Source organism: Hylobates moloch, unplaced genomic scaffold, assembly GCF_009828535.3.
Source record: "Hylobates moloch isolate HMO894 unplaced genomic scaffold, HMol_V3 SCAFFOLD_2, whole genome shotgun sequence".
NCBI classification, from domain to species: Eukaryota; Metazoa; Chordata; class Mammalia; order Primates; family Hylobatidae; genus Hylobates; species Hylobates moloch.
In genome coordinates this window covers 32,791,596-32,807,736 of record NW_026652277.1, presented here as the reverse complement: position 1 = coordinate 32,807,736, position 16,141 = coordinate 32,791,596, and the positions used below count along the sequence as shown (strand labels likewise).

The 16,141-nt window shown below is 35.1% G+C and overlaps 1 protein-coding gene across 1 annotated transcript; it reads right to left on the bottom strand.

Annotated features, from left to right (window-relative positions):
- Positions 1-2,756: 2,756 nt before the first annotated feature.
- Positions 2,757-16,131, bottom strand: LAMTOR3 (late endosomal/lysosomal adaptor, MAPK and MTOR activator 3). The gene is made up of 7 exons (XM_032179189.2): positions 15,960-16,131; positions 15,572-15,617; positions 13,546-13,580; positions 8,871-8,929; positions 7,095-7,228; positions 5,624-5,687; positions 2,757-3,613 (listed from the first exon to the last, which is right to left on the bottom strand). The coding sequence occupies exons 2-7, from the start codon at positions 15,578-15,580 to the stop codon at positions 3,540-3,542; spliced, it is 375 nt and encodes a 124-aa protein (XP_032035080.1). The 5' UTR covers positions 15,581-15,617; positions 15,960-16,131; the 3' UTR covers positions 2,757-3,539.
- Between the last annotated feature and the right edge of the window lie 10 nt (positions 16,132-16,141).

The following is a 16,141-nucleotide window of genomic DNA, read 5'->3' as shown; positions in this document are numbered from 1 at the left end:
AGCCTCAGCTCCTACCTGAGACTTTTCAGTCTTCTGGCCCGTCCCACAGACGTTAGACTTGCCAGTCCCCGCAATCGCATAAGCCATTTCCTTGAAATAAATACACATATATCCAACCGGTTCTGCTTCTTTGGAGAACTCTGAGACAACTTTCTTCCCCAAATATCCTATTTTATTGTTTGTTGAAATATTTCATTTCTATTATTTTTGAACAGTTAAAAACTCAAAGTACAATGAAGTTTACAATGAAAAGGCTCACTCCTGGGATCCTTATCCCCCAGGTATCTAGTTCCACTCCTTGGAGACTACCAATGTGATCAGGTTCTTCCATGTATGTCTTCAGAGACAGTCTACCATATACAAATAAATAGGAATACATACATATTTTTTCTTTTTATACATCAATTGTAGCATGCCATAGTTTGACACCATGCTTTTCTCAATAAACATTATTATGCCTTAGAGATCCTTTCATCTCAGTACCTAAAGCACTTCTTCATTCCTTTTTCCACTGGGCAAATTAATGTTTCACCAATCCTCTATAATTTATTATCTAAAGTGAGACATTGAGAGTGAAAGCACTATTAATAATTATCCAAGAACAGCAGGTATAAACTGGTAGTCTTCAAAAAGCCAGAGCATATGGTTATCCTACCTATGGCAGATATTTAGGTTGCTTCCAATTCTTTGATATTACCAAGTTGCAAAGAATATACTTGTAAATACATACTTTTGCACGTCTATATGCTTTGGTAGGATAATTTCTAGTAGTGGAATTGCAGGGCAAAAGGTTATGTATATGAATTTAAAAGTTTCACAGACTGCCAATTGCTGTACGTAAAGAGTATAACAAGTTACACTTCCCTAGCAGGCATAGAGAATGCTTGCCCTACTTATTGAATAATCCTTTTCCCATTGTGATCCCATCTTTATAACAATGTTTTAAGCCCTCACATGTATGTACTGGTCTTTTTTCTGGGTGAGTACATACCATTGATATCTAGTTGTGCATTCAGTTCTGTACTACCTTTCAAAAATAGTTAATCTAGGTTTATATTACCCTTTCAAAAATTTCTTACCAATTTTCACCAACTTATTTTTCTAGATGAACTATGGGATAGTTTATCTATTATACTGCCTCAGAAATTTTAACAGTGGCAGCATTCAACATGTAAAAGTTAAGTAGCTCCATTTATTATCATTTCTTTTTCTAGGATTTTTAGATAAACAATTATTACCTGCAAATAGAAATCTGGCCACCTCATTTCTAAAAGACATTGTTTCATGCACCATTGCACTGGCAAAAATTTCCTGAACAATATTAAATAATCCAGATAATGGGAATTCTGGATTTCAATGAGTACATCTAATATTTCAATTGTAACAATTAACTACAGTCATGTGTTGCATAACAATGTGGATACGTTTCGAGACATGCTTTGTTAGGTGATTTCATCATTATGTGAACAGCATACTGTACTGACAGGAGCCCCAGATGGTACAGCCTACTACTACACACCTAGGTTATGGTATAGCCTGCTGTTCTGACCACCCTCGTATGTGGTCCTTCACTAACTGAAACATCATTATATGGTACATGGCTGTATTTATAGCTCTTTGCAGGTAAAGCATTGTATCTCTTGCCTCTATTTTCTTGTCCATTTTAAGGCTATTTTCTTGCCCATTTTAGGTGCCCCTAGTCTGTGGTTCTATACCATCCTATGTATAGCTTTATCATAGCACTTTCTATACCTACTTCCTTTACTGAACTCTAAGTTCTACAAAGGAAGGTATCAGAAATTAATCTCATATTTACACTGGAAGGAGGGAGGAAGGATGGAAGGAAGAAAAAGTAGCACATGGCCCAGTGCAGTGGCTCACACCTTTAATCCTAGCATTTTGGGAGGTCAAAGCAGGTGGATCACTTTAAGTCAGGAGTTCAAGACAAGTCTGGCCAACATGGTGAACTCCTGTCTCTACTAAAAATACACAAATTTGCCAAGCACAATGGTGTAAGCCTGTAATCCCAGCTACAAGGGAGAATGAGGCATGGGAACAGCTTGAACCCAGCAGGCAGAGGTTACAGTGAGGCAAGATCATGCCACCACTGCACTCCAGACTGGGCGACACAGCAAGACTCTTGCTTAAAAAAAAAAAAAGAAAGAAAAAGAAGCAGCACGGCACCTAGCCAATTGCCTCACTGCACAATTCTAGGGATAACAATCACACATATTCTACGCGAAAGACAACTCCCAGAGCATAGATGTATGATGAGACATGAATGGTGCTTCTTAGAATTGTGCAATGTGATAGCTCTGCTGACTGGCACACAGGTGCTCAGTGAATATGTACTGAACTGTTCCAGGGAAAAACTGATTGTCAAAGAGCCTAGAAAGAAATTAACTCTGAATGATAGACTGCATTCCTGAACATAAAGGGCATATTCTAGAACTGCAGTACCTCCTTCATGCAGATTAAATTAGGTTCATGCCTGAGGTTTCTTGGTTTCTTTTCTTCTTTGTTTTTGAGACGGAGTCTCTGTTGCCCAGGCTGGGGTGCAGTGGCGCAATCTCGGCTGACTGCAACCTCAGGTTTCTTTTCCAATTAACAGTTCATACTACCATAATACAATCTCCAAACCAATACCTACAAGAAACACTCATTATTTATTCATGTGGCTGAAACAGTAAATTAATTATGTTTAGATTTTTGAAAAAAGTCTGAACAAAAAAAGGACCTACACAGTGCTCAAACTATATTTTTAAAAATACTATTTTATTTTTACTCACATATGAAAAAAATGGCTGTACTATCATGTTTACATACATACTAACATTGGAAACAGAATAACGAATTGTATTTAAATTTTATAAAGAACACACAAACATTAAAACACTGATTGGTTACAGAAAGCAGAGTTTGAGGAAAAAACATTAGCTATAATTTTCATTTTCATTAAAGAGCAGCACCCTCTGAGAATAATCAAACTGATTAGTAATATTCATCTATACTGCAAAATAATACGTACAAAGGAAAGTTAGTGATTGTACTGATTTTATTACTTTTACCAAGCCATTTTATGTTCCTCACTCAATTCAAAGAAATAAAACATAATCTGAAGAAAAATATGTCCTTATTACTATTCACAATAAAAAGGTGGCTTCATTCTGCAAGCCTGGGCATATTGTACAATTGGGAGCACTTAACGGCTCAAGTGGATCGATGTACTAGTTTGATTCTGATCCACTTAATAGAATCTCTCATCCATATCTGGCGACCAGACTAACTCCATGGGAGCTGTGATAGACTGAACCATTTCTGTGGTATCCCTAGATCTCACTAAATAAGACCCTACACCAGAAAATATAGCAACTGATCTATCTATAAATTACATCTATATGCTAGCTCTTTAGTGTAAGTTGGAAAAAGGGGCCCTTTCTTGAGCATATGGATAAAAGTATTATTGTAGTCTAAAGATTGCTGGATTGATATTGTGTTGTTATAATGAAGATAAGGTACACACTGAAACCACTGTCAGATTAAGAAACTTCCACAACTTGTCTCAATTCTTCAAATAATGGAGCAAGTTCCTTTTCTAGGCTGACAATTAGTCCTAAAATAAAGAGATTAAGAAAATTACATGTTAGAAAAGTGTTCCTCAAAGTCTGAAACTCAAATTTCCTTATGTCCAAAATACACAGTTACCAAAAGTAAATCAGAACATAGTTTATTTCCCACGACTGAAATAAAATACAGGTTGACCATCCCTTATCCAAAATGCCAGGTACCAGAAGTGTTTTGAATTTTGGAATATTTGTACAATACTTACTAGTTGAGCATCCCTAACCCAAAAATTTCAAATACGAAATGCTCCAGTGAGCATTTTCTTTGAATGCCATATTAGTGCTCAGAAAGTTTCAGACTTTAGAATGTTTTAGATTTCAGATTTTTGGATTAGGGATGTTCAACCTGTACTATAACCCTAAATAAAGCAACCAAAAACTCTGCAGTCATTAAGTTTATTTTCAGCATCTATTACTAAAGTGAATGAGTGAAAAATATGTAAGTATACATAATATACATAAGTACATTAGGAAATACAGAGTAAATTATATGCACTATAATTTGTTAGAGTTTTGAAAGGAAAATCTTAATTTATACCTTACTGCTTCAAAATTTGCATTGACTCAGAAATAATACATACAATTTTTACTAAATAAAGCATACTTTTGTCTCTAAGCAAATTTTAACAGATTACATCAAAAGATAGGTAGATAGGCTGCTTCTATATTGAACAAAGGAAATCAGAAATTTACTTTTATAAATTCAACAAAGCTAAGACATAAATACTTCAAATGAAAAAGTATTTTAAAAATAAATGGTAGAGTACAAAACACACTGGAGTTCAATGATGAACCTGGAAGATAAACATCTAGAAATAAGCATATCTTGCTTCTCCTTAGTTTACTAGAGTGAAAGGCTATCTACCTCAAACAGAGCCTGTTTTATGTTCAAACGAATAAAGGTCTTTCTCTGTCTTATAGAATATAAAAAGCATCTGGACTCTCAAGGAAAGGGTCCAAGTACTAAAACAGTGTTCTGTACATTATCATAATATATAACAACTGGTGACTTAGTATGCGATGATAGGTGATTTATCAAAATTTAAGTATATTTCATAAATATACTTAAAATCTTAACACCATTACTATCCTATATAATTCAGAAAGTGTTTTTACATACAGTATTTTACAGATTCCTAAAATGTTTTGAAATGGAAGAGATCTAATAGATCATCAAATCTAAACCTCTCATTCTAAAGATGAGGTATCTAAGAACAGGCTTCAGTGACATAGCTAGAAGAACTTGCTCAGCTTGGGAGAAAAAAGAAACAGTAAAAAATATGTTACAATTCTCAACAGCAATCAAATCTAATGGAGACAGACCTTTTAATAAAAATCCTACTTTATATAAAATGAAGTAAAAAAATTACAACCAAGTGAATAGTCATTATTTTACACATAAATATCCAGTGAAGGTATTGGATACAATGGAATTTTACTATTCTCTGTAAAGGGTACAGCTTCCTAGAATTTGTTCTCAAATTCTTCAGTTCTCAAGAAGAGTGAGACTATGTTCATCCTATTCATGCTCTTTAAATTCTCAATCATGTTCATTTTCCCCATTAGGTAAAATTTTAAAAATTCTAATTTAATAGATTGGTCTATAACTCATCGATCATTTTAATGCATTTTGTTGGGTTATCTTCACCTTGTTTTCTTAAACTGCTGTAATGGGAGCAAGATGTAGCACTCAAGATAACATTTAATTTTCCTGTCTCCAAAAAATAAAAATAAAAAAATCACTTAACCATACACTGTCTCATTTGAACTAGAAAATAACACTGTAAGATGGAGAAAGCGTATATTATCTCCATTATACAGATATGGAAACCAGGATTCAGAGAAATCACTTTTCCCAAGACATGGAAAAAAGATAGTGAAACTGGGCCACAAGTTCAAGATTTTTGGCTCTAAATCTACTATTCCTCTTAAGGTATGGTAATTAAATTAATTTTTTAAAATTAAGGATTAAAAGTGATATTTAAGGTAATTAAACAAACCTGTATTGGCACTGCTGCTGGCTATGAAACTCACCACCAAAGGTAAACGATTAAATTGAACCACCTAAAAAGAAAATAAGAGCCAAATAATATGTTGCATTATGAAAAGGTAGTATAACTAAACTGAAATGTCTTAATCTTTCAACAACTTTAAAATCATCAATGTTTTAGCCCAACATCATGGTATTATATTATGAAATAGGAAGGAACTTTATATTTCAGTGAATATTTCCATAAAACAGAATTAGTGATGATCTCTTAGAGACATTAATACCATGTAGCCTGGAAAGTTTTTAAGGTGAAAACATATCTCCATCTTTTTATCTCTAAAGCCCAACAGAACGTCAATTACATCGTAAGGACTTAATAAATAGATAGTTGATAATTAAATGGATAAATGCAGTATTTCTCAGTTATTCAAGTAGTTTTGTCTTCATGTTATTTTCTGGCTCTTGTGTATTACTGTAATTTAAATTAAAGTAACTTTAAATCAACTATCTTCAAAAAAAAAAAAAAAACTTAGTTTCAACCTAATCCTTACTGATGAAATTAAAGGTCAGATGGTTTGGTTATCTTTTACCTAATACACATTAAAATATATAACTTTTAAAATAAAAGATGGGCCTGGCACGGTGGCTCACGTCTAATCCTAGCACTCTGGGAGGCTGAGGTGGATGGATCACTTGAGGCCAAGAGTTCAAGACCAGCCTGGCCAACATGGTGAAAGCCTGTCTCTACTAAAAATACAAAACTTAGCCAGGCCTGGTGGCACATGCCTGTAATCCCAGCTACTTGGGAGGCTGAGGTGTGAGAATCACTTGAATCTGAGAGGCCGAGGTTGCAGTGAGCTGAGATCATGCCACTGCACTCCAGCATGGGGCAACAGAGCCAGACTCTGTCTTGGAAGAAAAAAAAAAAAAAGAGTAACTTAACATCAGTTGATGAGGAAACATCGCTCTAAAGCACAAGGAATTAATTTAGTCTTAAGAAAACGTAGCTTGAGATCAAGAGACATGCAAAAACTAACTTCTTTCCCACAAATAATAACCTCATTTATTACATATATATATTTCAAAACAATGAAGGAATTAGCAGCAAGAGCAAATTTAATAAACTTTCAAGGAAAGTTTTTTTTATCTGTTACTACAACAAAAAAAGTGTGTCATCTGAGAATTCACAGTTGTTTAGCTAAGGGCACCATCTACTGGAGGTAACAGTGACCTGATGTACTCTTTTTAGGATAACATGTACTTTATTAAATCACTTAATTACTTTTGCATAGTAATTATTTCCTGGTATAAAATGTGAAGAAAATTACAACATTTTAATACAACCAATTTGAAGGCTAAAATTTTACAATTTCATCCGCTTCAAAACTAAAATTGAGAACTACAACACAAACTATTTTATATATAAAAGTCACAAAAATGACAACTGAAATCAGCAAATCATTTGATAATTATGAACTTACCTGGTAGGTGTTATAGTAACAGATGATACTTTTATTTTTTGAAAGTCCAAGTTTGCTCCCTTGGTCTGTTGCAAGGGCAAAAGTGGATAAGAAACCAGGTCGCAAAGCATGCTCCGGAGCATTGTCATTGGCCACTAGAAAAATAAGTGATTTAAATAAAAATTATGCAGAGGATATGGTAGAGAGATTTACAGCCCTTTTTTTTTCATAAACCTCTTTTCAAAATTGAGCACAAAGGTTATGTTTCACAATACTGAAAATCATACCACTAATGGGGTCTCACCACTAATCAGGAAAAATTGCTCAATCAAAAGTTCACTGATCACAAGTCAGAGAAGAAATGCTGACTCTCACAATTTTGTTAAATTTTAAAAAGAAAACTAAATGTTTATATTTCCTTGATATCTAACTTAAAACATAGATCAAGTACATTTAACTGGTTATCTGAGGACTAGGCTAGAATAAACTAATGAAAAAAGTTACAAAACTTCTGCTCTTATAAAACCCACAGCAGCAGTATCGCTCATAGATATTAACAATCTGCAGCTGGTTACCTGTTTCATGTTTCCCTCACTCATTAAAAGGTCTGCATGGAGTTTGTTATATTAATGAGCGCAGGGCTCAAGGCTTTAACACAGAGATCCTCATGAAGAACATTAGAGCTGGAAAATCTGAGATTATTTTGTTCCAATCCCTCATTACAGAACTAAGAGAAGGCAAGCAATCTGTCCACATCCATTCAACAGCCATTTTATAGTGCGTTAGAAAGCACACTGGACCACATATCAGGAGATGATGGGTTCTATTACTGTTTTGTTACTGACTCATGTCCGACTTTGGACAGCAATGTCCAAAGATTATAAACCACAGGACCTCCTTCGTTCTTATAATGTGTTTGCCAAAATTCTCCCAGAAATGGAATCAATGTGTATATAGAAATGTTTGTAATCTTTACAAATTCATGCAGTTTATTAATAAGAATCTAAGACATAGCTAACTCTCCATTAAAACTGCTAAGAAGTCCAAATGTCTTTGCACTTTATCACCTTCACTTATAAAATGAAACAACTACATTAGTTGACTTCTAAACCTCCTTTCATTTCTAAAGTCTAAAATTATCTGATATATATGACAACTCCAGGTGGAAAATTGTAAACAAAATATACAGAACATTATCCAATCTTTAATCTCTGATAAAGCCATTACAGTGTCCCAATAAAACTAGGAACATCCATTCTCCTAATACCATAAAATAGAAATAGTAAAAATTGTCTGAATCCATACTGACTCTCTGTGACATCATGTTTACTTATGATCCAAATACATGGGTATTATCCTAAAACAACTAGCAATTTGATAAAATTTGTGTATGTATGTACGTATGTGTGTGTGTGTGTATATACACATATATATATACATACATATATATGTAGGGATGTCTGTGTGTATATCCAGCTGAATACATGCTCACTCTCATCACTTAGATTTACTAATGGTTTACGTTACACTGTAAATGTCTTTAATGGGAAATGGATCTGTGATAAATCCATGCTTAAACTCTAGATGTTAATATGATACATGTGATACATAATACATTGTAGATTCAAATTCAACCTTTAACATACAAAAGCAAACACTTTCCCCAATACTAAGACCATCTCCCAAATTTACTAAAATGAATTTAACGTGTTTGCCTGCTGTACTACTCAGATGTAAATTACACACATTTTTAGTCAAAAGCAAAGAAGACATTTGCATTTAAATGTTCAGTTTTACCTTTAATAACAGGTACTCCATCTCTATCTGATACAACAATGGCATGGAGCCCTTCAACACTAGAAAAAGAAAATAGTTAAAATATAAAAAAAGTTAAAATATAAAATTTTAAAAAGTTAAAATATAAAATATTTCATTTTCTCAAACTATGCACCTCAAAGACATAGTAATTCTCATGTATTTTCTGAAAAACCACAGACCCCAAAATTCTCCCAGAAATGGAATCAATGTGTATTACAGAAATGTTTATAATATTTACAAGTTCATGAAGTTTATTAGTAATAATCTAAGACATAGATAACTCTCCATTAAAACTGCTAATGAATGATCAGTCCATGGTACACAAAAGCATGAAAGATTATTAGTGGCTATAGTGACAAAAAAGAGCCTTTTTCCTTTTTCATTCATGCAAATATTAAGCGGCCAGTATTTGTGGCACTTAATACTTTGATACTATGAAAAACAGAAATAAGCACAATGATTGCCTCCACATGGCTTACAATCTAAAAAGTGAGTGTGTTATCAATAAAATAATCTCACAGTAACAAACGTAAAACTAAAACTGGTGGCAAGTGTTAAAAAGTTCATAGGGATATGAGAACCTAGAAAAGAGGAGGTTGATGTAGATAGACAGTGGGCCAGAGAAGGCTTTCTTGGAAGCAGTAATACATCAGCTGAGATGTTATGGCACTAAGTGAAAAGATGTGGAAAAACTGTTCCTGGCTAAAGAAACAGGGCAAAAGGAATGAAGGCCATGCAGTAATCCTTTCAGCCATGCTTACGTAAGAAGTAGTAAGCGGAATGGTCAAGCTATAGCTCTAAAGTTAGAAAGATCTGGGTTCCAGTCTAGGCTCTGCCACTTATTATTTATGCTATCTTGGGCTAGTTATGAAACCTTTATAAGCCTCAGATTAACAATCTGAAAATAGGAATAACTGTACTTACTTAGATATTGTGAAATTTAATAATACAAGGCACGTAAAGTGTAGGCTGGCACATAATTCAAAAATATCACTTATTAACTAATACCAATGGTGTCAATTGCACACACTGACAATGACATAATTTATCACTACAGTTTAAGTACTAAATTATCAGTGAGAATCCCTGGGAAATTAGCAATTAAGAAATACATACGGTAGAGCACAAAAATACTGTGTTAAAAAATATAAGGTGACACTCCTCAACTTTCAACATTTACGCAAAACCCTTTCATTATAACATAAAACTTATAGTCCTGTAACTATCTTATGGTATCTATAAACTACAACTCAGAGATTTGTTCAATGTCCTTACAGCAACCCGGAATGATCTATTCTTTGTGTTAACTTTAATGTATTAACTAAGGAATAAGAAATACTTATATTAACCTAATGTTTAAATACTGACATTAAATTTTTAAAATTCCCATTGGCAAAAACTTTTAAGTCAGAGAAGTGTTATTAAATGTGAGTGGAAAATGTTACAAACAAAATCATTTGTCTTCCTTACATTAAAAATAAGAATAAAATAACTTTATAAGTGACTTTTATACTGTTTTTATCCTATTATTGGCATGATTTCCTATTCATTCAATCCTAAACTTATTTATGGATTAAAATATATCTCTAAGATTAATACATAACATAGGCCGGGCATGGTGGCTCACGCCTGTAATCCCAGCACTTTGGGAGGCCAAGGTGGGCAGATCACCTGAGGTCAGGAGTTTGAGACCAGCCTGGCCAATATGATGAAACCCTGTCTCAACTAAAAATACAAAAATCAGTCGTGTGTGGTGGTGCTTGTCTGTAATCCCAGCTACTTGGGAGACTGAGGCATGAGAATCGCTTGAACCTGGGTTGCAGTGAGCCAAGATCGCACCACTGCACTCCCAGCCTGGGTGACAGAATAAGACTCTGTCTCAAAAAAAAAAAAAAAAGATTAATACATAAAATAAATATATTCTTCTAAGTTAAAAACTAGATTATATAAAACATATCCTACAGATATTTGTAGATATGCCAATTATTTTGTGCAGTTACCAAAGCAACATCATTTGAAACAGTAAAGCATTACAAATCCAACTGTCCATCAAGAAGGACAAGGTAAGTTATGATATACACCTACAAAGGAGTACTCTGCAGCCATGAGAAAGAGGAAGTTCTCTATGTACCAGGAAAGATTACTCTCAAAGTTACATTCTTAAGTGAAAAAATACACAGTTTAGAACAGAGTATAGAAGAAGCAATAAATTATGTACCAAAATGTGCAGGCATATATGTATGTTGTGTGTATAAATACGTGTATATACATGTCTGCTCATAGGTACATAAAATATCTCTGTAGGTAATGGTGGGTGCCTCTTTGAGGGGAAACTGTGCATGTGGCTGGAGAGGAAGGATGGACAGCTTCTCACTCTATGTTCTTCAGTTAAGTCTTGAATCTGAACTTTGTGAATGTACTACCTACCCCCAAAATAAATTAAAAAGCAGGTAAAAAGAGGACCACAAAAATGTTTAGAAAAATTAGTGCCACCACAGGTAGCTTCTTTTTTTAAATTTCCACGGAAATTACTTTAAATACAACTAATGCTCCAAAGAAAATAAAAGCACTTTCTTTTTGATGGACTTCACGGAGAAATGAATTCAAGAAAGTAGAAAAATTATTTACACTCTTAAGTATATAATTGCAGAAATCAGGTCACAAATATAAAAGCTGTTTGCAATTCTACATACAATGCACAAAGAGTAATATGAATAGAATTTACTAATAATTAAAAATAACTGGCTCATTAAGAGATATTACACTTTTAGAAGAAATGAATTAAATTTTGTAAAATATTCTGAAGAAATCTAAACCTTATGCTTACTAAAACAACCATTTTTTCTAAAAACAAATGTTGCATTACTAATCAAAGACATCAGATTTAGTTTTATACACATAATTATGAAATATTTGGTTGTTTTAAAACATACAAAATGGGATTATTAAAGCCTGAGACTGCTTTGGGTCACAACCAGATTTTAAATTGCAAATGCAAGAATGATATTTTGCAGAGAATTCAAAAAATGCACAAAAACACACATTCCATTAGTATCCGTAGCTGGCTGACTTTGTTACTGAGAGGCACTGAGGTACAACAGTTAAAAGCATGAATCCATGGCTCCGAAGCAGGATGCCTGCATCCAAACCGATACATCTAGCAACAAATCAAAGTGTATATTCTACTATTCTTCATAAATGTTCAAAACATTATTATTTCTTCATTATTATTGTTCTGGGATGCAGTAAGCCTGTTTTCAATAAATGATATTATGAGTTGAACTGGCTTTTTTTCATTATTAAAAAAAAAAAACAGTACTAATACCTTTCCTGCCATTATGAAAGATTTTCATAAAGCTTTTAACAAATATCCTTTAACTGAATTTATTTCTTGGATAAGCACAACAACCTGATATTTCCCCTTTTGTTAAAAGATAAAAGACATCCGAATTCAAAGAAGAAGCATTTACTTTCCAACTATTTTTGATCAACATTAGAACTACTCAGTAATATAATAAATACTTTTGGTATTATTCTCTAATTCCTTTATACAGGCAGCTTCACCATACCCAGTGTCACACGCTATTATGATTTTCAGAGTACACTTAATAGTTAAAATGAGATCCCCACTGTCTGAAACATTTTTATTGCTTATAATCACAGGTGATGTAATTAGAATCAATTATTGCTTTATTTATTAGATCTCCAGGTGAATAATGAGTATCTTTCTGGTGGGTTTATAACTTCAGAACACTGAATGCAATTTTGCTGTTTCTTCAATAAGAGATGCTAACACTCAAAAAAGGATTGTAAATCACTAAGACTTCTAAGTGAATTAACTATGCACTATTAACTATTTCATCATATCACCAGTGTAGTGGGGTATCTCTCCGTCCCAATTTGAGCGCCCTTTCATTATGCTAAGGTAACTACAGAAAAAAAACAGAAAGCCCTCATTTTGCACAGTTCCAATATGCACATTTTAGTTCCTATGGTTAAGTAACACCACTCCCTGCAGAAGAGCACAGGTCAAATATTAGTTAGGATGGCATAATACCTCAATAACTACATAAAGTATAAACTTCTCTCTTTAGTCCACAAATCACGACATAAATAATTATGTAATTAACAGATGCACACTCTCATCAGTAACAAGCCACATCATTTCTTTCAAAGTATGTTGATGGTTGGTCACTGTGCATCTGTTATGCAGTTCATGCAGAGATAGCAAAGCATGTAGTTTTGTACCTCCTTGTCTCCCAATGATAAAGTATGTGACATTTAGAAAAAGAGATAATAAAGAGAGGAAACTGGCCAACAAAGACGAAATACAGCAAAGAAATGAAAAGTAATAATGCTGGAAGTGAATTTCAAATAGAAAGTAAAGAGTTATAGAAGAAACAGATGACCAAGGGAATGCTGATACTATCGCTCTAGATACACAGAGAACTCAGTGAAGGCAAACTTGTTGACATAAATGAGGAAAGCGGTTGTGATGAAAATTTTCCAGAGGACATGATGCTGGCAAAAAATATTCATATTAAAGGAAATCTCAGAGATACTTCACAACATTGAAAATACACAGACAAAATACTTCATAAAATTAACATATGGCATATAGAATGTATTCAATAACAAATTAAACATTTCTTACCTTGGTAACTTTTTATACAAGAATCGCTTTAGGTCCTGAAAGAGAACATTAAAAAAAATCATGTTATAATAATAGGCCTTCCACTGTGTTCTAGATCCTGTCCTATCCAAATTTTAGGGAACTTCAGTTATCATTCATAACCTTTCTTGCTGTGTTTTATCTTTCTCTGTCTGATTTGGGTGTTTACTAGTCATGCAACTTGGAGTAAGTTAACTAACCTTTTTTCTCTAAGCCTATTTCATTATTTGTTGAATAGGGCTAATATAGAACCTACATCATAAGAGTGTTGTTAAAGTTTATTGAGAAGATGCATGGATTAGCGTACCTAGAAATGGGAAACACAAATACATTTTAGGCATAAAATTACATCATAATTTTCATACTAGTGTTTTACATCCTGTTGCTATTGTGTTCACTTGAGAAGACATTATAAACATCTTTCCATGTTCAAAGACAGACTTTCCACCATCATTTTAATGTTCTTGGGTAAGATGATAAGACTTCTGTAAGACTGTTGTCTAACGTGACTATCACATTATAAAAATATGCCTTCCATTGTTTCATTATTTGTTGAACTCACCTACTCAACAAATAATGAAACAGTGTAAGGCATATTATTATAATGTAATTTTTAAAATATTCTGTTTAAGGACCTAAAATAAATTCTGTATGACTATGTGAGGCAACATTTTTTTTTTTGAGACGGAGTTTCGCTCTTGTTGTCCAGGCTGGAGTGCAATGGCGCGATCTCAGCTCACTGCAACCTCCGCCTCCCAGGTTCAAGTGATTTTCCTGCCTCAGCCTCCCGAGTAACTGGGATTACAAGCACCCACCACCACACTGGGCTAATTTTTTGTATTTTTTAGTAGAGACAAGGTTTTACCATGTTGGCCAGGCTGGTCTCGAACTCCTGACCTCAGGTGATCCACCTGCCTTGGCCTCCCAAAGTGCTGGGATTACAGACGTGAGCCACCGAGCCCAGCCTAGTCTTACAGAATATAAGATAAATGACAATGTGTGTCAAGTGTTTAACATGAAACACAGTTAAGACTAAGGAAATAGAAGACTATTTTATTTTTCTAAGCTGGGGCTCACTGCAACTTCCAACTTCTGGGCTCAAGCAATCCTCTCGCCTCACTTCCAGCATAGCTGGGACTACAGGCGTATCAATGTGCCTGGCTAATTTTTAAATTTCTTTTTGTAGAACGGGGTCTTGCTACGTTGCCCAGGCTGATCTTGAACTCCCAGCCTCATTTTGAATTCCCAGCCTCAAAGTGATCCTTCCATCTCGGCCTCCCAAAGTGCTGAGATTACAGACTAAGAAACCGCATGGGCCAGAAGACTATCTTATTTTGTCTCATTACTCTCTCTCATCCCAGGAATTTCACTGACAATTTAGGTATCAATTTTGACCTCACATGGATTAATCAGATATCTGTTGTTTTGAGCCTCCAACACTTACCATTCTCCAAACCCGAATGATCATTTTATTTCATGTTATGACTACTAGCTTACTTTTGTTCTCATCCTACACACACACACACACACACACACACACACACGTTACCATGTTTCTAAAGAGGCATGGGTTAGAAATCATCGTAAATTGCTACAATAAACCTAATGAGACATTGTTACCACTTACTGGAAAAAAGTATTGTGGGTACATGTCCTACTGACCGAATTCTGACAGGAAAAGCAGCAAACTATCATTCAGAATTTCAAATGGTAAACATACAGAGCCTCTCTTATGCCCCAGCTGGACTGGGGAGTAGGGAGAATATAATTTTCTCAGTCTCAAGCACCTTAGTGTCCTACACCCCCATTCGAGGCAGAAACTCAGGATCCTGCAAATTCATTCATATTAGTCTCCCACTTCAGATATCAGAGAAAATAATTAACTGGGATGAATGGGGCTGGGAGGATCAAAACAAATTTCTACTTGGGAAGCTCTACCTCTCCCCGCTCAGTATTCCCCTCAAAATTCCCCACTCTTCCCTTCCTCTTATGTAGGGGTGTCACTCACATCCGCCATGATGAACCCCCTTCTCTCGCAGGATCAATCTCCACGCCTGGAAGAGAAACTCCCGGTGACTCTTCCCTCTTCGGCCTCCTCGTCCTCCCCACCCACAACTTAATAAGCGAGATCAGCCCTGGTCAGAACCAGGTAAAACCCCCGCGGTTCTAGAGCTTGGCCCAGCGAGCCCAGCGGGAGTCGGAGTGCCCCAACACCCCCAGCTGAGTAAGGGTACTCAGCTGGCACGCCTTACCTCAGCCCACCCCATCCCTGACCCTCCACCCCAAAGAGCTAGGCCCAAAGAAAAGAAGAGGGGGTCCTCTCCTTCTGTTTAATCTCACCACTCGCGCCACCTGCGGGACTAGGCCTCAAAACCAGGCAAAGTAGCGCCAGTTACCTCGGGTTTCTGGGCTCTCTGGTTCTCTCCGCTGTTCACTTAAGGGACAGCTTTAAAGACAGGTTCCTCCTCAAGCCACCGTCACATGATTCATGAACTCTTCTGCACTCCAGGAAGCACTTTTTACGCCGCCGTCGCCCCACGATATGGGATTTCCGGAGAGGCCCGGCGGAAGCTGCGAG

Bases quoted from the DNA above. Each gene is read 5' to 3' on its own strand.
- LAMTOR3 (XM_032179189.2), bottom strand. The intron at 8,930-13,545 runs GTAAGAAATGTT...TTCTTTTTCTAG, and splicing joins TTGTATAAAAAGTTACCAAG to TGTTGAAGGGCTCCATGCCA. The intron at 3,614-5,623 runs GTTTGTTTAATT...TCTTTATTTTAG, and splicing joins CAGCAGCAGTGCCAATACAG to GACTAATTGTCAGCCTAGAA.